At 50.3% G+C, this 20,829-nt stretch overlaps 2 protein-coding genes and 1 pseudogene across 4 annotated transcripts in view; all 3 read left to right on the forward strand.

Moving 5' to 3' along the window:
* Positions 1-9,509, forward strand: part of LOC117647642 (zinc finger protein chinmo) — a 30,659-nt gene extending 21,150 nt beyond the window's left edge. For all 3 annotated transcript variants that reach the window (XM_034389512.1, XM_034389513.1, XM_034389511.1), the window contains exon 9: positions 11-9,509. In XM_034389512.1, the coding sequence (XP_034245403.1) occupies positions 11-234 (224 nt within the window). In that variant the 3' untranslated portion in view covers positions 235-9,509. The remainder of the gene's footprint in view (positions 1-10) is intronic.
* Positions 9,510-10,453: 944 nt separating this feature from the next.
* LOC117647405 lies at positions 10,454-13,926 on the forward strand (annotated as a pseudogene).
* Positions 13,927-14,250: 324 nt separating this feature from the next.
* Positions 14,251-20,228, forward strand: LOC117647443 (multiple epidermal growth factor-like domains protein 6). The gene is given in 16 exon segments (XM_034389188.1): positions 14,251-14,383; positions 15,296-15,424; positions 15,722-15,907; positions 16,712-16,852; positions 16,937-17,038; positions 17,041-17,061; positions 17,063-17,076; positions 17,149-17,277; positions 17,369-17,495; positions 17,583-17,717; positions 17,803-17,946; positions 18,181-18,480; positions 18,774-18,896; positions 18,987-19,118; positions 19,205-19,342; positions 19,538-20,228. Coding segments are annotated over 16 exon segments (1,980 nt in total). The 5' UTR covers positions 14,251-14,298; the 3' UTR covers positions 19,612-20,228.
* Positions 20,229-20,829: the final 601 nt, after the last annotated feature.

Here is a 20,829-nt window from a genome sequence, read left to right on the forward strand (position 1 = left end):
ATTTTTCCAGGCAAGAAACTTCAATGTCCGTTTTGTGAGAGGCTTTACGGGTATGAAACAAATCTCAGAGCTCACATTCGGCAACGTCATCAAGGAATTCGAGTCCCCTGTCCTTTCTGCTCTCGAACCTTCACAAGAAATAACACTGTGCGACGACATATTGCTCGAGAACACAAAACGGAGCTGACTCTGAAGGCGTATCAGCAAACTCAAGTCCTGAACCACAGCCCATGAGGCTTGCTGCTCGCGCCTTCCCTCTACCCGTTCAATCTGCAGCTTTAAATTTTAATTGCCATGCTGACCTTTTCTAAGTCCTTAGCACTCAGTGCACACCAACGTTGTACGGGTATAATCACGGGTAAACAAATTTATTATTATTGTTATATGATATTGGAGCAACCTGCTCCCTGTGAGATGTGACGGGTTTAGTGCTGCTTTGTGTGCTGAGGACAAAGAACTATTGTATAATTAAGTTATGGCATATACCTGTTTTCTTGTTTACTTTTTTTCTAAAGAGAGATGATAAAACCGAACTCAATCAGGATGACAGAATTACCTCATAATTATAGCTATTATATTGAAAGATATATTAAGAAAGTTCACAAAAAGTATCTATAGATTTATATATTTGATTGTATATGGACATGTTTATTATAATACCATGTCTCTGAGAATTCCTCAGGAACACTGCTCCATTTATTTAAGATTTTGGCTAGCATGTCTCTCTCTATCTCTCTCTCGCAGGGTTTGTAGACAAGGCTTAGAGAGAGATTTGCAAACCGCAACAACAGATACTGCCAATATTGAATAATCCATGAAAGTGTTGATAGCAAAGCCTCTAAATTCACTACCTCCTGTTGATTCATTTTTAGTTCCCACTGTTTTTCCCAAAGTCTTGTTCTAACAAGATTTGAAGAGTTAATTTTTGTTTTCTTTCATCTTCTGTGATTCATTTGAGGATTATCTTAAGTTACTTTCGCCTTCTCATATTCTGACCTGTGGCTTCAGCTGTATCACACTGTATGTGGTTTATTTACGATTGCATCACTTATCTCAGGGATCTGAAATCTCACAAGGTATCATCTGCTGTATATGTATAGAAATCATTTGGTGATACATAGTTAATTGTTACTTCTCTTTGCTGTGATGCTTAATTATCAGTCACAATTACTCAATTGTCTGGGTTTTTGCACTTGTGGATTCTAGAATTTTTTCTGCTATAAGGTAATGAATCGCATTCATTCAGTGATGGGACCATTTGCAAGAACATCCGTTATCTCTGCTTCAGGGAAATAGTCTGGGACAGCTTATATAAGTAGAATTGGTTTGGAATGGTCAGTACTCTTTCTTTGAAGAAACTAGTCATTTTAGAAACGCCCCCCCGGTGTTTCTCTGAATTGCTGTTACATTTTACTGTTTGATTGCACACTGCTCCGTAACAACTCCGTTATTGCAAGGGTCCATTGTTCAACATGACACCTGAAGAATAAGTTTGTGCCAAATCAATCTCAATTCAGGTTTATGTCTAACTTAACCCTCCCCAGAATTAGGCAGTGAGAAAAGAAGTCGTGATATTTTAAGTCTCCGGTCCATTTTTTCTTTACATATTGAACGGATGCATCAATGGTTCGGCGCGAGTTTTGTGAAGAGTAAGGATAAGAGTTCTAACTGTAAATAGTGTCACTTTTGACATCACAAATGTCTAATGAATGTTGTATTTCTTTAGATGCAAAGCATCTCAAAATTTTACTTTCTGTGTTGTGCAAGAAGAGTTAACGAGTGATTGTAAGCTTTGATATTTTCCCAGGTTGATGTGAACCCGATCCTAGTTGCTAGATTTCCTCTATTTTATGTGCTGGTTCTCTGTTAATTTTTTCCTTTAGAATTTGCATGTCTTCTTGTTTAATTGCAAAACATACTTGAGAGCGAAAAATTGTTTTAGTAGTTCACAAATATTTTGCTATCTGCTCCTAGTCAACGTATTTCCTCTAGTAAATAAGTACTTTGGTTGCACAGGTGTGTTCTATCATTGTGAAAGTTAAGGTTGCAGTATTTATATTGCTAAGAACTCTTAAAATATGTTGTGCATCATTGCACAATTCTATCAGGACACAACATCACAGTTCAGCACTACTTATGTTGCAATGTACAATCTACTTTAGCAGAACCATAGAAACCAACTACCTCAGATTTACCTGTGAATTTTATACATTAAGTAACAATACTCTGGTTATCGTACAATATCTTTTTTTTTTCCCTTATGTGAAGCACTTTTGAGAAATAGAATCTGATATGGTGGAATACAGACTCAATGATTTTGCAATTACATGTGCGCTTTTCAAGACATGCTCTTGTTATAAATTATATTTAATATCTCTGTATCTGTTAAATATTGTTGCAATGCCATTTCTTTAAACAGAACCGAAATTGTCTTGTGTTTTAAAAGTTTAAGATTGTTGTTTTGGATGGGCCACAACTTCAAATGTAAAACCCCCTGGCAAGAGGGTGTGCCATATATCAAAGAGGATTGCAATGCTTGTGATGTTATGTACAGTAAAATGTGATGTGCTTGTTATTTCTGTGTGAACAGATAGAATGCAGACACTCACAAAATGTTAAATATTGCAGTTTCTCTCCAATGATTCTTCTATGCGGGTATCTTATTTCTTCCATCAACTAAGTTTTTTTTTCTGAAAATCTGTTTTTTCTTTCTTATGTCTCAGGTTCTGTTTATCATTGGTTATATTTGTTTTCTGTTAAGTTGGTTAATTTTTAACACTTGTTTCTGCAGTGCTTTACCCTTTCAATTAGTTTGTTGATTTAGTTTTTACGTTTTTTACCTTTGGTGTTTGGTTATTGCATGACTAACTGAAAGATAATTTAAGTCTGTAGCACCTGATTGATGTTTTGGCATATTTTCTGTACTAACTCTACTATATTATTGATGTATTGTTTTAGGTTATTGTCTTGTAAATTAATGTGTCTGTGAGTGTTATAGCACTTATTGTCAAAACGGGTATGAGAAGCAGAGCTGCTCTCGAATTACGCTACAATTTGGCATTCGCATAGGTATGTCTCTTCTGTCGCTCCTAGTGAAAATGAAACTTGTTTAAGACGTTTAAGTTGTGGTGACTTTTTTTTTTCTTAAGTGGTGTGAAGAGGAACTGTTAAGAGCCTAGTGCTTAGCATGAAGTACAATGGGGTTGAGACATTGTTGCCCTTAGGAGTAATTTTATTTTTTGCAACAATGCCAATCAGTCATTACGTACCTTGTTGGCTCACATGGGCCATTCAAATTATCTTGCTGTTATCTCCAGTATTTTTATTGTTTGTGTATGTCACAAATGTTTGATCTACCTCATTCATACGGGTCAACTCTCCTTTGAAAATTGGAGAGCTAGCATAGGTTTTAAATCATAATTCAGTATTTATGAGAATACTTAAGGTGGACTGGGCGACTGCTGGCGTGTCGGAGGGGCAATAATGGGGCAGTCAGGGTGACGAGTTGCGTCTGTGATAGGGCCTTGTCTGACCAACTGCACGCCAGCTTAGTGGCCAGTCAAACACTGCTTAAAACGGGTAACTTAATGCAGTGGGTCCTCAGCATGGCACATTCTGTGGTCACTGCCTCTGCTCCTTATTTTCAGATAGTGTTTATGATAAGAGAGATAGGCAGAGCAGTGCACTGTTGGAATGTGTTGTGGTCTAGTTAGGATGCATCACAACGAGGAACCACTTGCAACTTTTTAGATAGTCAAATAATCTGGTTCTTTCTCAGATCTGATATCTTTTTATTCATGATGAGATGGACAGTTTAAATGTTGTCGGAACATTCATTTTTTGAAACTTTGTACAGCAGGTGCAGTTTGTCCTCTTGCGTAGTATTTAATTGTTAATGATATTTCAAATGTTACTGTTGTTACATACTTTTGAGGATATCGTGTCTTCAATTGAGCCCTATCCTTCCACATTCTGAGCTTCACTTCAGAAAAGCCCAAATGAAAGTTAGCTGTTAAAGTCAAAATTTTATTAGATTATGGCTGACAATAATTTCAGTTTGAATGCGATACATCACTGCCAAATGGTGTTACTGTACAGTTTATGAAAGGTAGTAGCGGACAGTCCTCACTGCCTGTCCACATTAGAACTACAACCTAATCGAGTTTTGGACAGGCTATCAAGGTTGTGTTCCGTCCACGGACGGCTTTTCCAGTGTATTGCTCAGACTTATTAACCCAAGAAACTTCTCAGGAATATTTATCAGGGATATAGGTATAGGACATTTTTCCAGTGTGGTGCTGGCTGAAGACTTATCCTCCTTAAAATTGGTTGTTACATAAATATCACATTACAGTGATCAGAAATGACATCACGCGACATTGTTTATCAGCAAGTAATGTATTTCTTACAATTAAGTTTCTTGTTTTCTTCTTTTTTTTCCCCTGTTAATCTATGCTTCCATTGAAGACACTTGACAGTACAAATCTAGTTTACCCCATGTGGCACCGTTTTATGTGCATACATCTATAAAATCAACCTCAGGTGGAACTAGAAGTTTTATTTCATCTATCTCCTCTTTCTTTCCTTTTCTTCCCTTGCTCTATGAGCAATGTTATATTCAGCTTATTGTTTATATTGAGGCTTTCTTTTATATTGCCTCCTGCTTACGGGTCTTATTGTTGATGTGGAATAAACGGGTGCACTTTTGTGTGTGTATATATACATACGGCATATACATGTCAATAAGTTTAGGTAACTAAACTGAAAACTTTCAGAAAACTGATGAACTCATATGCGACAATTTAGTCCTCAGATGAAAAATGTTGTGAATGTACATACATACAATAAGTTATAGATTTGAAACATTATCTACCTCATTTTCAATAATAGTATTGCCACTTCAATACTATTATTATAATTATCTAGTTTGCGATCTGCAAATAGTATTGGAAACCTATTATTTGATTAGGTTTATCTTCCATGTTCCTCGTCCCCACTTATTCAATGGGTCCAAGAAAAAGTAATTGACTGCTTGATTTCAATAATTAAGGTGAAAGCAGTTTATTATCAACCATCAGGCTACTGTCTGGAATGAGTATTGGGCGGAAGTTCAGTTTCTAGTGTGTATGTGTCTATTAGTACAAAGTTTTTGATGAGGATTACGAAATGTTGTTCATCGCTTGTTTTGTTATTTCACCACAACTTAGCGTCTTACTCTGCTTTGTGTGTTTATGTCAATCCCTGTCTGGTCTGCAGTGTGCTACTTTAATTCTTTAATGTGTTAGAAAAAATAGAAAATTCTATCAAAAAAAAATTCTTATGAAATGTGTCTGTGAACAAGTACAAGAGTTATTCGTAAAATACATGTTTGGGAGAGCAGATTTTGAGGGACATGCGACAATGTGCGGTGTCTGTGTGGATGCCGGCGTATTGGGGCAAGTGAAATTGTGTTATTTAGCATTCTGCGGATTTTCCTACTAGCTTTTGTAGTTGAATGTCTGAATGTTACTTCTTTGAATTCATATGTAGGTTGTTTGATTTGTAATGGATGCCATGTAATTCCTAGCTAGATGTGCAACTCAGTGTAAAAGGAGTGGCAGCGATGCTCAGTCGGATTGTGCCAATTGCCACTTGCTACTTGAGGTGTTTTGAATGAACGCTGTGCAAGTCAGTCAAAATAAGTAGTCAAGTAGTGTGTAGGGGAAGATTTGTGGTAGGTTGGTAACTATATTTATGTACAGATCTGAGGCTGAGAAGTTTTTAGCAAATGCTTCAGGTTGTCAACATTCTTTTAAAACATAGATTTGTTTTTAAAATAGAAAGAAACTTATGCATTTTGTAACAAAATAGTATTGCAGAGAAAATATTTTTGTATCACCAATTTTTGCACCATGATTGTCTAGGTTTGGAGACTGTGAAGCACTGGCTTGCAAATAGCAGTGGGATCAGAAATGGCATCTATTGCAGATTGAACTGGAAAATGGGACTTGACTTGGGACTGTAGCCACATCTACCCTGTCACGTTTCATTGCTCTGTATATTTAAGTCGCTCAAACTAGATCAAAAGGACTTGCAGCGGTGTTCTCACACCATAATCATGTCCGTCCTTGTGATTTGGGGGCGGAACTATGCCCCTCCCACCCTTGTCAAGTATGGAAATATATGGGAAACTTTGTTATCAATTTTAATGTGTTGAAGTATATGTGTGATTATTTTGCGCATTCATGCACCTCTAAAAGTGTGTGTGTGTGTTTGTGCTGTGTATGTTTGCCAGTGAATGTAAGTGAGCGAAGAAGTATGTATGAGTGAATGCCTGTGTTAATGTATATGTTTGTCAGTAGATGTGTAAGAACAACCATCCCTTTTAAATATGTTTTAAGTTTCTTTTTTACATGCCCAGTCAAATATTATTGTCCTCAGGAAAGTGAGTTTTTTTATACCGGTTTATTTTAGTTTAAGAAGTAATGTAAATGTGCAGTTTTTTGTTTGTTTCTTTTAAATTGCTAACATTCAAGTGGGCCTTTACAAGCATAGCTGATCATTTTTAGGCTTTAACATTGTATGTGTAGGCAAACATAAATTTCCAGATGTTTTGCATAATTACCTGCTGAGCACATGTGTCATATATGTGTGTCCTGCTATATAGATCTGAGTAAAATAAGGTGTTTCCCTGAAATATTTATCTCCCCTAATACTGCAGCTTGCCAAAAGCAGCTTGAAACCAGGCAATCAACTTTTCGGTTTTAGAGAAATGCTAGGTGGAAGTGCAAGTCAATCCTTTTGTACCAGACCGAAAAATTGACACAGCACTCAAGTTTAATGTGTTTTCAGTCATTCTGCAAAATTTGTCGGAAGTGTGTCAAGATTGTTCAAAGTCAGTACTTACTTGCATAAAAATACCGCTTGGCTAGCCATGGCCTGATCAATCAGATTCATGTCAGAGCTATATTCCATGAAGAGAATCCAAGATTCAAGTTAACAATTTTGGCATAACATGTGTGCTTTCAAAACATATTTCAATATTTATATATATATTTTATTTTGTATAAATTAGTCTATCATTAAAGTGATTGAAATCATTCAAATGTTAAAAGTTCGGAATTTTATGGATATCTAATTATACCAAATATATGGACATGTTTTATAATTTAAAATTTAAAATTTCAGTTAACTTGTGTTTGTTTTTCTCCATACATCTGGATAAAAATAAATTTTGCATCATTCCAATTAGGATTGTTAATTTACAATCGTGGCTACTGACTTAAATTTTAAAGCTGAAGTGACATTGGAACAGTTGCTTTTGTATTTGCATTGCTGGCCATGAATAGCAACATAAAATTTTACAACAAACCCATTTTCTATTTGCTCCTTATTTTTTCTTGTTTTGGTGTGTAGTGTCCAATCATGTGTTTTCATATACATAGCTAAATGTGACTTGAATGTTTTAAGAGATCATTAATGGTTTGTAATAGTCTGTATGTTTGATGTTTGTACATGTGGTATATATACAATAAGAACAATTTTGTTGTTTTCTTTTTAAAAAAATAGATCTGTGTGTAGATGAAACATTCTTTGATGTTGTTAGATGGTTTGAAATTATGTGTATTCAAAACTTTTTATGAAAATGTGTATTTTGTTGTATTTCATGTTCATGGAATGCATTTGTGACAGATTCAACTGTTTGAATGTGATTTTCGCCTGTCATTGAAAATTCACAGTGAACTGCTTTTTCTCCCAGTCAAAATTGAATTACAGTCTACCACATTTTGCTCTCCACATTTTGGAAATGTTGGAATAGTGAGTTTGTCGGAACAATGCCAACAGTAAGGTGAAAGTTTGTGATATGTAAAGCGTGCTCCCCATTGTTGGGAAGTGACAAGGCAGGGACAGTGTCATTGGGTTGATTGCCCTTCCAAGGAAGAGCAACATCACCATTGTTGTTACCTGCTGTAAGGCAAAAAATCAAGAAAGGAAAATGCTCTTTGCTGTGTATGTTTTGTATCCAGTGCTAGTCTGGCATACTATAAAACCTGAAAGTTGTTTCAATTTCCTTGTTTTCCTGTCTGATTTCAATGGATTAAATCCATCTTAAACATTTTTGATACCATTAAATGGTTTGTAATTGCCTGATTGTACCCATATGTAAGTTAAGATTGTACTACAAGTATGGCGTGAAAGGTTCAATCTAACCTTTGTGATGTGATCCTTAGGTTGTGTTTAAGTGAAACGTTTGTGACAAGTAAGTTTGTGATCCTGCTGTCCTTTTGTGTAACATTAAATTAATCTCCCCAAAATGCCCATGCTGGCTATTACGTCCGGTGAGGTGAAAGAAATGGCTGTCTGCATTCTCATGAAATGCATGTGCTTACCAAAGAAAGTAGCACGTAAGAAAATTTTACAAAAATTGATCAAGTTGAGGAAACTTTTGTTTAACCACTAGCAGGGGATCCAATTATCTTGTTACGACGTAATTGATAAGTTTGTCGATGTGTTTTGTTAAAGCTATGCATATGAATGAACCATAAAATAAAAATCTGTAAATTACTGTGCAGCTGCCTCCGATTCTGTCACTTTTTTTAGCCCGATGGGGTATAGTACCTGTTCAGCATCCGTTTTTTTAAATTGTGAGATTAACTTTTCTTTTTCTTTTTTTGTTTCTGTGTGATTTTGCACTTTGTGTACATTTGGATTCCTGCCTTGCGCCTGCATTGGATGTAGCTCAGTGTGGTTTGTGGGGAGAGTGTCTCATTCCTAGCAAAGAGCAAGGTGACAAAGAATTATGGAAATCAAATTATGCTTTGTTCTGTGATTTTTACGTACCTGTCAAAGGCTATTTTTTTATGTTTTGTGTTGGAGTTATTTTGGTTTCCTTTGCAAGATGCAAGGTAAGGACAAGGACATGGAGGAGCTGTAGGCATGGTTCATACTGAGTTGTAACACCTTTTTCCAAATTGTTAGGTTTTAATTTGCTTGGGCTCAAGCTGTTATTATTATTATATTATTATTATAATTATTATTATTATTATTCTTAAAACGTCAAGGGGCCATTTATCATAAAGTGAGAACAATTGATTTGGAGAGAAGGGTGAGGGAATGACAAGAACACGGGTAGGCAACTATGTATCATGTTTGTGGTAAATGGCCCTTCTATAATTTACAATTGGTTGGTATGTTTCTTTTTGTTACTGTTGCCCTTCGAAACAAATCTTTGTTATTAGTAGTAAATGTTGTATGTGTTTCTGTGTAGTAGCTAGAATTTTACTGGATAGGAATGTTACAACTTGTCATGTGAAGTGTGCTTTCATTAGGCAGTCCAGAGCATTGAAGGAATGTGTGAATGAAGCAGTTTGTTTGGTTGGGAGTCATGCATTCATGTTTTGCACCTAAAACATACTCACTAGCTGTAACTGGACACATGTAACTAAGAGTAAAATTGATGTCAGAAAATGGAACTTCAAAAGAAATCACAGATTACTAATAAACTAAATTTGTTGCTACAAGAAAATGTGTACTTGTCTTTTTATTTTTCCTCTACTTCCGAGACACGACACCCATTCGAAGCACACTTGAAGCGAAAATGCACATAAATCAGTAACCTGTCAAGAATTGAAAAATTAAGGGGACTCTACTCTACACTTCCCTCCCAGTTTTGGGAAGTCAAGTATCATTACGTGAATGGTGGGTGGCGCTGATCGCACCGCATGGAGAACCAGTCAATGAAAAGAAATGAGGGAAATTGGTCTTGGACGCCTGCCGTCGACGGGGCCGACTCTCCCTCCGTTCTTGGTTCTTGTCCTTGTCCGCCGATAACTGTCCCGACCGATACGCCACCGATCAGCATACGCGCTGCATCGCGCCGCGTGCCGCGCACTCCAACGAGGGCGCGCTTGTGAATCATCGTGTAACACCGTCCCGGGTGCGCGCCGTCTGTCTCCCTCGCACCCGCAGGCCGGCCCACCCACCGCCACCGCCGCGACATGTCGAGTTTAGGCAGGCCGGCGGGGCGGGCCGCGCCGCTTGGCGCTTCGCGGTTCGTTTCCATACGCATCATACACGCCGACATGCACGCCGGCGTACGGCCTGAGCGTCTCCGCCTTTCTTTCTCCCCCCCCCCCTCTTCCCCACCGCTAGCCTTTTTCGTCCTGTCTTTCTAAGGGAGCCCCCGGGCCGCATTCCCTCCGGACTAATGGAGATGGTGACACGGAGACGGGCACCTCTGTGCCGCGTCTGTCTGTCTGTCTGTCTGTCTGTCCGTGCCGCGGTGGCGGGAGGGGTGGGAGGGGACGGGGTATTGTTGGCAGCCAGTTTGTTTTGGCACTGGGATGACTTATGGGTCGTTGGAGGAGGAGGGGGGGGGGCGGTGTCCCCACTGGACGTCGTCCGGGGTGTCCCCTCCCCGCGACGAGTGGACGAATACGTGCGTGTGTGTGAGAGTGAGTGAGTGAGTGTGGGTGTGTGCCCTGCTGGGTGACCGGGCATATGTCCGGCGGCGCGACCCAGTGCTACCCAGTGCAGCAGTGGCCGAAACCGTGTCCAGTAGCGAGGACGAAGCCAGGACGACGAGAGCCGCTCCCCCAGGACACGCAGGACACGGTGCCCAGGATCCGAGAGAGCCCAGGACGCACTGCCTGCAGCACTGCCCACATCGCGACCACGCCGACGGAGGAACAGGTGAGCGATGGTCAGCGAGGACAGCCAATCAGAGCACTTGATGTTCCACCATTTTTTGTTGTATTTTTTTTAAAGATCGATGTTCGAGAGCGCACGGCGAATGGCGTTGGGTGGAGCGAGAAAAGAGAGTGGAATTGACAGGCAAAAGTGATTGGGAACGTATTGGTGCCGCCGCCTGCGGGCCGCGGGCGGGGCCGCCCCGTTACGCTTGCGCGTCGTGGGGTTGCCTACCCCGACTTCCGCAGGCGCTCCGTGGCGCTTCGCGCGGCCGCGGGTCCTTTGCCGCGCGCAGCGTGCAGCCAGCTGAACCGGAACTGCACCGGAAACCGGAAATCCGACTGAGACCGGTGCTGGAGCTCTGGACAAGGGTGCCGGGCGTGCCGGAAACCTAAATGCCCGCGAGGGCCCGGCCTGACGGGGTGCCGGAACCGGAACCGGACGCGTCCCCGTCACTGACGGACACTCTGTGGCGGCGGGCGAAGCGACGCGCCGTCGCGCGTTGGCCGCGTTTGCCGCCGTGAAGCGCGAAGACTGACGTCTCTGGCCGTCGGCCGCCGTCGGCGCCGCCGGTCGTTCTCCGGGCACTCCGTGCGCATTAGCATGCCGTGCACGGCCGGGGCGCCGCGCCGCGCGGGTCACTGGCGCACACAGGACAGAGCGCCCCCCCCCCCCGCCGCGCACCGCTGCCAAAAGACGCGTGTAGTGCGCTCCGTGTCCGGCAGGCCTTTCTGTACCCACGGCGAAGATGGTCAGGGTAGGGCAGTCCACGGAAAAAGAAAGTCCTGAAAAATTGAAGAAGAAAGTGTGGAACTGAGGACGCGAACGCCAGTTCTCGGGGAGGGGAGTAGGTAGCCTCTACGGCCTCGGCCACTGTGGCCAGTGAGAGGGGTGGCATTTTAGTTTATGCAAAGAAAGGCTTGGGTTTGATGCAGTGCCGCGTCCCCGCGGAATGATCGCAGGGGGTAGGCGCCACCAGCCCTGCCACCCCGCACGTCGATCTCGGTTAGCTCGGGCCTCGCCGGGGTCGGCGTGGAGCCCATCACCGCCAGAGCGCGCTCGCGGCGGAGGCCGGCACCAGCAGGGCCTTCCGGGAGGCGGGCAGCGCACGGGCTGCGCAGGGGCAGGGTGTGGCCCAAGTCGGTTAAGTCGGTCGGTGGGCCGGACGGTCCAATTTCTCATCTTGACGTGCGCTGCACCATCTATTCTCGCTCCGCACCGGAGGCAACCGGAGGCAACCGGAGGCAACCGGAGGCAACCGGAGGAAGCGGCAGGGCGTGCAGCACCGGAGGCCTCCACCGGCAGAGCCCCTGACCGACTTTCGGCGCGCGCTGAAAGGCAGAAAGCGAGCCGAAAGTGAACCAATTGTGGTCTAAACTGACCACCACGAGGAGCACGACGAGGAGGAGGACGCCAGGGAAACACACGGCGAGCTGCTCATTGAATTTCATGCTGGAGGAAAGTCCTCCCCGCGATGGCACCGCGCCACGCGGCCAGGCTTGGAGCTTGACCGCGACGGGCCGCGCCGTGCCGCGCATGCCGCACCTTGCATTCAAAACGACCGCCACACCTAGTGGCCGCGCCCCGCCCCGCCCCGCCCCGCCCCGCCACGCCCCGGCACTAGGAGGCGCCTGGCCGGGAAAGTACCTGGAACTAGTTCAGGTATTCGGTGGGAAAGGGTTGCCGCCGTCGCACATCGCACATTCCACCGACACGAGCAGCACAACATGGAACCGACCGCCAATCGGTCAGGCGGCGTCAGAAAAAAATGCTCTCATTTCAAATGTTTGTAAACAGAAAACACTACTAAAATCAAAGAAAATAAGCATAAAAAGTTATGTTTTCTCCTGCAGACTGGACACCGCCATGCTGCTGCTGCTGACACTGGCGTGGAGCGTGGCGGCGGACGACGCCGCCAGCCGCGCCAAGGACTCGTACCTGGACGCCTTCATGGAGTCCCACGCCGTGCAGGGGGTCGGCGGCAGCGGTACGTCCTAGCGCTGCTACTTCACAGTCGTGAGTGTAAAACTAACTTGAAATTTTTTATACGAAATGTTTGTTGTTTTTAGGAGCTGGTAGCGGGGTAGTGGCAGCCCAAGCGCAGGGGCCGTACCCCAACCCCCAGCCGCAGTACGCGCCATCCACGCCGCAGCCCCAGTACGGGCCGCCCGCCCCCAGCCCCCAGCCGCAGTACGGCGCGCCCGCCCCCACCCCCCAGTACGGCCCCCCGTCCTCCCAGCCACAGTACGGCCCTCCCGCCCCCCAGTACGGCCCCCCAGCCCCCACACCGCAGTACGGCCCCCTAGCCCCCAGTACGGCCCCCCTGCCCCCCAGTACGGGCCGCCGCCGACCCCCTACGGCTCCGCCACCGTCACCACCACCACCACCCCCGTCCCCTTCCTGGAGGGCCTCGGCGCCGGGCTCTGGAGCCTGCTGTCGCAGCTGCCGCTGCCCGACTTCCACACCGCCCTCAAGATCCTCCTCAAGGTGAGCCCATCCTCCACCGCCACCTTGACCGCCCCGCAGGCCCACTCTCTACATGCGCGTGTCGCCAGGTCATCGTCATCAAGGGCGTGCTCAAGGTCATCTCGCTGCTGCTGGTCATGCTGTTCATCCCCAAGCTGGAGGACATCCTGTCCATGGTGAGCAGCCTCATGGAGGTGGAGATGGACATGAACATGGACGGCGACATGGACAAGCCCAAGCCCCCCATGAAGCCGGACCACCACGATAGCCAGGACGAGGAGGACGCCAACGACGACGTGTCCATGGAGGACTCGTCGGCGCAGAGCGACAGCAGCCGGACGGCCCGAGGAGGTAAACGAACAATCAAAAATGTTTTTTTAAAAAAAGAGGGGGAAAAGGAAAAAAAAATTTTAGTGGGGATACGAACCCGGGTCACTCCGCGTGGTTTCCGCCCCCTAGAACCACTCGGCTATCGGCTTCATACCCCCATTTCTGTCGCAGGCTCAGCCCGCAGCCGCGCGCTCAACGCCCTGGCGGCGCGCGTGGAGGAGGCCGTGTCCCGGACGGCGGGCGCGCTGCAGAGAGACGCGCCTTGCGGGGCCGGCGCCGAGACCGCCAACGACAGCAGGTAAAAAAAGGCCCCACACGCCTCGGCAATCACTGTGGCGACAGATAAGGCCCGGGACCCTAACCCTAACCGTGTGACACTTTGTCTATTCCAGATGCAGCGCGCCCAGCCCGCCCAGCCCGCCCAAGAAGGCCAAGAGGAAGGTGGTGGGCAGCAAGCACTAACCAGGACTGACTATTTATTTATTGCCGTAATTTATTTTTCGTATTTATTGTAAGCTAATTTATTAATGACAGGGACACTGTGTAGATAAAAAGAAATAAAGATATTTTTTAAACATTTTGTCCGCCGTGACGGCTAGAGACTCGTGATTCTTGAAAGAACCCCGACCCCCCGATAAATGTTGCTGCGAGTTGCTCAATGGGGTACAGCGCGCCCACACCTGACTACTTTCTTGACCGATTGTCTGGTCGTCAGAGAGCACGCCTGAATCGCGCCTCCGCGGTGATAACGCTCGAGTGTGTGCGCACAGTGTCGCGGCGCGCAGAGCGCAGAACGCAGAGCGCCGCGACGCCGCCTGACACTCACTCTCCGCCATGGCGCGACTCACGACGCACGGCGCCGTCCTGGCCGCCACCGCCGTGGTCCTGGTGCTCACCGCGAGGCCCTCCGTCCAGCAGGGTGAGTCCAACGCCGACAGCCGCCGCCAGCGCACAGTGGGCCGGCCCCAGAGCCGCTAAACAGGACTCGAACCGGGCGTGTGACCCCACCAATGGATTCCTCTTTCCGAGAGCAATCCATTGGTGGGGTCACACGTTCGCTCCGAGTTCCATTCAGCGACTCTTGAGCTCGAAACACGGAAGTGAGGTTTGCGACAGGATTGAACCGCAGACCGGGCCAGACCAAAAATGCTATGTCATATTGAGATCCGATCCGCTGACCCCGGTTTCCGGTACCGGCGTCTCTACAGCCTGAGCCACCACTTCAGATGATCGACAAGTGGTGATGAGACTGGTTTGCACCTAAGTGGCAGTGTAAAAATGGTGTAGGATTTTTGGGAGTCGAACCTCAGCCTGGTGAGTGCTTGCCTCCGGAATAGACAAAGTGCCACACGATGTTAGGGTTAGGGTCGCAGTCCTTATCTGACGCGACAGTGATTGCCCAGCCGTGTCGGGTATCCGCCGCACCCTCCGGACGTTCCTCGCGGGGCTGACGCAGGGCTGACGTGCGACCCCGGCGAGAGCACCTGCAGACATGCCTCAATCTGGCTTCCGATGACGTAGCCAGCGCGGCCTTACGCAGAGGACTTCATTTCGGCCGCACCTCGGTATCCGGGTCTGCGGTTCCATTGACGGAACCGGCGAGCGATTAGCGGTCGCTAACGGTGGAGTGGTGGATTAGCCACCTGGACTGCACCTGGGCAGACACCCCAGACACCTGCAGCAGATTAGCACGCGAAACGCAGATAAGGGCACTGACCCTCCGCAAGGCGGCGGACCGGACTGCACACCTGCACACTTGAATGTTGCGGCGTCTAGTCCTTTTTTTGGTGGTTGGTTTTACATTGTCGCTGACGCACGCTGACGCACGCAGGCTCGTCCATCCAGCTGCCCTGCACGTCCGTGGACGACTGCGACACTGCGGGGGCCGTGTGCGACGCCGGGGCCTGCTCCTGCCCGCGCGGCCAGGTCATGACGAGCGACCTAACCCGCTGCCTGCCAGGTGAGTGGAGTGGCGCGTGCAGTGCCGCCGCACAGTGGGCCAGAAATCACGGACGCGTTTGGGGCTCCAGAGTCGCTAAGTGGGACTCGAAACGAGCGTGTGACCCCACCAATGGATTGCTCTCCGAACGACGAATCCATTGGTGGGGTCACACGCTGGGTTCGAGCCCTGCTTAGCGACTCTGGAGCTCAAAACGCGTCTAGAGTTTTCGCCGCCGGCGCCCGTCTTCTGACCCACTGTGTTGCCCACGCCGTCATCGTCGTCTTGCTCTTGTTGACGTTGCTGCTCTCGTTGCAGGCGCGGGCGAGTGGGGCGCGGCCTGCAGCGACGCGGTGCAGTGCGTGTCGCGGCTGCTCGTCGGCGGCTCCTGCTCCGCCGCGGAGGTCATCACGTCGGTGCTGGAGCCGGCCGCCCCGGCCGCCAACGTGTGCCAGTGCGCCCAGGGCTACCACTACCTGCAGGGACAGTGCTGGCGCAGCGCAGGTGCGTGAACCTCTGTCTCTCTCGCACTCCCAGGGCGCCCAGGGCGGTGCGAGAGAGACAGAGCGACGGAAGGACCCCGGGAATCAGCCTGCGGCACCAGATTAGGCAGACATAATCTCCCACGTGTGCACCGCACTGCACAGTGCAGCAGACGTCTCCGAGTAAAGTCTGTTTCCTCCCTCTGAATGATTAGTCAGCGGTAAACTGACTATGAACAAGCGCGAAAAGCCTGTCCCCCCTCCCCCTTTTCACTCGGCGGGCACGTGGCACTGTAATGAGCACCGCGGTGGTCATCGATCCAGAGTGGAGTCCGGTCGGGCCAGACCGCCCAGAGCGCCGAGTCCGCCGACGCCAAGGCCCAAGGCCCCTCGCCAGTGGCTAGGCCGGGCTACGCCCCCCTCCCTGTACCCCCTTGTACTGCCTCTGCCTCGGCCACTGCAGCGCGGTCAGGCTCGGGTCAGGCGCCACGCGTCGCGAAACGCCTCCATCTCACGCGCCTCGTGCCCTCCTTCTCCTTCTTCTTCTCCTCCACCTCCTTCTTCTCCCTCTCCTTCTTCTTCTCCTCCTTCTTCTTCTCCTTCTTCTTCTCCTCCTTCTCCTCCTCCTCCTCCCCGGCCGCGGTCACGCACCGCCTCCTCCCCGCCAAGCACGTCGCCGTCGTCGGCCCTTGTACGGTGGCGGCACTAAACGAGCGCCAGAGCGGCGCCGCATCCCCTGGGCGATGTTCAAATTGAAAAAAAAAAAAAAAAAAAAACAACAGTAAGAGAGGGACTTTCTAAGAGAAGTTTTGTTGTCGGCGCGCAGGTCTAGGAGCGTCGTGCAAGCGCTCGGAGAACTGCTACGCGAACCACGACAGCGAGTCGGTGGCGTGCAAGGACAAGGTGTGCGCGTGCGCGGACGGCTTCTACCAGCGCGAGTACTCGTCCTGCCGCAGAATCAGCACAGGTAAAGTGAAACCGAAAATCGAAAATGGAACATTATTTTGACGTTTTTGAAAAGACAGAGTCCTCGACGGCGTTGTGATTGCAGCGTACGGGCAAGAGTGCGGTATCGTCCAGGACTGCCAGTACGAGTTCTCGGCGTGCACCAACAGGCGCTGCCGTTGCGAGGCGGGCTACAAGTACGACAAGGACACAAGAAGTGCGCGCCGGCCGCCGCGCCCGCCACAGGTACACGCACCGCTGCGGACCAAACCCGATGCCTCACCCAGCTCGCGCAGACTAACGCTGTGCGTGTTCTAGTCCGTCTCGAAGTCGGCGAGGCCGACGACGTGGAGGACGTCCTGCCTGGCGTCGCGTGGCATGCGCTGTTCGGCGACAAGACGGCCCCGAAGGACGACCCGAAGGTCGCCGTCCACCACACACTGCGAGGTAGGCGCATTCCCTTTGCTAGTCGAGAGCGCTGGAGTCGGCCTGAGCGCGTTCGGTTCGTTCACTTCGCCATTCTCTCGGCCCTTTGCAGCCGTTGCAGCGGACGCGGCCTTGCACCACCGCGGCGGACTGCGGCGCGCACAGCGACTGCGAGAGCGGCGCCTGCGTCTGCCAGCGGGGCTACTTCAAGCTGGAGGGCGAGGCTGCGTGCCACCCCGGTAAGCAGTCAGCTCAGATCTTCAATCAATTACTTTCTTCAATTTATATTGGCTGGCTTTTACTGACTATTTTTTTTTGGCGCGCAGAGGTGCTGCAGACGTGTGCCCAGGACGCGGACTGCACCATGAAGAACGCCGTGTGCCGGGCCGTGGGGGACACCAAGGTGTGCTCCTGCAAGGGCGGCTACATCGCCAGCATGGACATGAGGATCTGCCGCAAAAGTAACGCCCTGCATCTTTGTTGAACTTTCAGTCCTGCAGACTGATTCCGAGAGTCAGCGACTTGACGTGTGCCTGTTGTTCGCAGTGTCGCGCGCGCTGGACTGGAGCTGCCTCCACGACGAGCAGTGCGGCTACTTCGGCCCGGGGGCCTCGTGCGTCTCCAAGCGCTGCAAGTGTGCCAGCGGCACCCACTGGCTGGCGGAGCAGCAGTACTGCTGGGTGTCTCGAGGTGAGGCTAACAGGGTTGGGTCTCTCTCTCTCTCGCAGCCGCCCGGACCGCCCCGCGAGTGCGACAGAGACAGAGCGACGGAGCGCCTGCGAGGCGGGCCGTCCCGCCGCACTCGGCAGCGCGCAGCCGCGTGGGTTGCCTACCCTGCGTCTGGCGGGCGCTCCTCCAGAACGAGCCCGCCAACTTGTTGTTTTCAAACTGACGCGCGTTTTGTTGTTGTTGTTCGTTTGGCAGTGGTGGGCGAGCAGTGCGTGGCGTCCGAGGACTGCGCGGGGCTGGGCAGCGGCGGCGTGTGCGGCTGGACCAACGCCGACGGCGAGGTGACGGGCGACGGCGGCGCCTCGGTGTGCGGCTGCGCGTCCGGCTTCCACGCGGCGGCGGACGGCGCGTCGTGCCGCGTGGACGCGGAGGGCGTGGGCGCGGAGTGCCAGCAGGACGAGGACTGCGTCACGGAGCACACGGCGTGCCGCCAGGGCGCGTGCGCCTGCCTCGCCGGCTTCATCCCGGACGCCAGCGGCAAGGGCTGCCAGCCGGGTACGCGCCGACGGACTGCCAGTGCGCCGGAAGACCGCCGCCGCCGGCCGAAACTCCAGACGCGTTTTGAGCTCCAGAGTCGCTAAACAGGCCTCGAACCGAACGTGTGACCCCACCAGTGGACTCCTCGCTCGGAGAGCAATCCATTGGTGGGGTCACACGTTCCATTCGAGTCCCATTCAGCGAGCTCAAAACCCGTCCGGGGTTTTGACCGCCTCCACCGGTCTTCTGGCCCACTGTGGGGCTTTCCGGACATGCAGGCCTCTGGTTCTAATTCGTTTTCCGACGCACAGGCGTGGGCGGGCCCTGCACGTCGGACTCCCAGTGTGCCGCCAAGGGGTCCCAGTGCGTCGAGTCCAAGTGCGCCTGTCCGAGCGACTACGTCTCAGCCGAGGCCGGCGACGCGTGTCTTGAAGGTGCCAGGACTTTTCATAACAACATCATCCTTCAATTTTTTTTCAAATTGCCTTTTTTGTAAACCTGTTGACAATATTTTCTTTTCGCAGAGGTGACCACCGTGAACGGGACCTGCACCGAGTCGGCGCAGTGCGCGCTGCTCAACACGGGCTGCACGGACGGCGCCTGCCGCTGCGCCGAGGACCAGCACTTCAAGGGCGACCGCTGTCAGCGCAAAAGAGGTACGTCATATATCCGAAAAGGAATGTCGCACCAAAACAAACAGTCCTCTTGACTTTGCCGCGCTTTGGCGCCATGCCCCCGCCAGGCCTGGGCCAGCGCTGCTCCTCGAGCTCCGAGTGCTACCTGCCGGACTTCCCCGAGCGCAGCGAGTGCCGTAACGGGGTGTGCAAGTGCCTGTTCGGGTTCAACAACGACAACGACAAGACGTGCTCGGGCGCCGCAGGTACGCCTCACTCATCCAGCGTCCACTTCTTTGGAGTCCCACCCCAGAGACTCATTCCGAGAGTCGTTTTCGTCGCGCTGTCTCTCTCGCACTCGTGAGGCGTCCCGTATGGGTGCGAGAGAGACGGAGCGACGACTCTCGGAATGAGTCTGCCCCTCGCTCCTAATCCCTCCAACCCGAACCTCGTTGTTGCAGGCCTCCCCGGCGTGTCCGCGTCCGCACTGGCGGTCGTTGCCTGCCTCTCCTTGGTGTGGTCGAGGCGCGGCTAAAATAGCCGCCACCCCTCGCCTCGCCGCCACGCCACGCCACGCCGCTGGCCCTGAGATGCCGTCTTGAGATAACGAGACAGTAGCAATTAAGTAGATGCGGCCGAGGCGGCAGATTTATTCGCGACCCGCCTGGCCGGGGAGGGGGGAGGGGGAGAATTGCGGCTTCGTGTGGGAGCCGCGGCCACGCGTGGGTGAAGTGGGGTGGTGTTGGGGAGGCTCAACAAGAAACTCCAACAGCTCTCTGTGATTTTTTTTTAGATGTTAATGTTAATTATATTTTTTACGCGTCTGTTGTTTGATAGACTGTAAGTGTGTGTGTGAGTGCGTGTGTGTGCGAGGTGTCCCGTTTTGCGGCTGGTGTGGATAGGCAATCCAGTTTCCTGTGCCTGGATTGCTCGCGATCGCTCCAAGAACGTTGTACTATTTGTGTGTCTTGTTTTGTTTGTTTGTTTGAGAGGTTGAGTGCGACTGAATAATGCGATTCCACGTCAGTCTGACGTAGAAGCATTCTCTGCAGTTTCCGTCCACGTTGTGCAGTGCATGCCGATTGCCATTGTACCTAAGATATTATTATAATGTAATTTATACCTGAAAATAAAAGATCACGATTTTTCCAACCCCGCTGTGAAAACTGACCTCTCTCCCTCCACCGACAGTATCATGACTACCTGCAATCGGTGAGTCGGGCTGGTTTGCGGGGATCAAAAGCCTCCCCCCTCCACCCGGAGGGGCGTAGGTCAACACAGCACGGCGCTAAATAAGCCCTTCCAGCCGAAGGGCCCGAAGGGAGGCGAGGAGGAGCGGGTTCGACTCCGCCTCCCGCCCCGTTTTCGTCGTCATCATCTAAAAGGGACCGTGGCACGGCGGCCTCTGCGGCCGGCCTGCCTTGGCACGGCTTGCTTTGCCTTGCACGGCATTGATCGCCTAACGCCTTGCCTGCCTCGCCGGCCAGCCTCGGCCACTATTACCTAACCCGAGGCCCCCCGGTACCTCCGGGCACCTCCGGCCCTGCACCCCCTCCCCTTCCACTCCACGGCTATTCCAGGGGTCAGCCTCCAGTCCGGCCGCACGGCCCGCACGCGAACTATGACGTCACCGGCCCCGCGAGCCCCGCGAGCCCCGCAGGCCGCCAGCACCGCCAGCCCGGACGCCGAGGGGTGTGTTCTGCGAGCACGCTCCGCCGCGCCACTACCGGTCAAAAGTGGTCGGGGTGTGGTC

The sequence above is a fragment of the Thrips palmi genome, unplaced genomic scaffold (assembly GCF_012932325.1).
Source record: "Thrips palmi isolate BJ-2018 unplaced genomic scaffold, TpBJ-2018v1 HiC_scaffold_2, whole genome shotgun sequence".
NCBI lineage: Eukaryota > Metazoa > Arthropoda > Insecta > Thysanoptera > Thripidae > Thrips > Thrips palmi.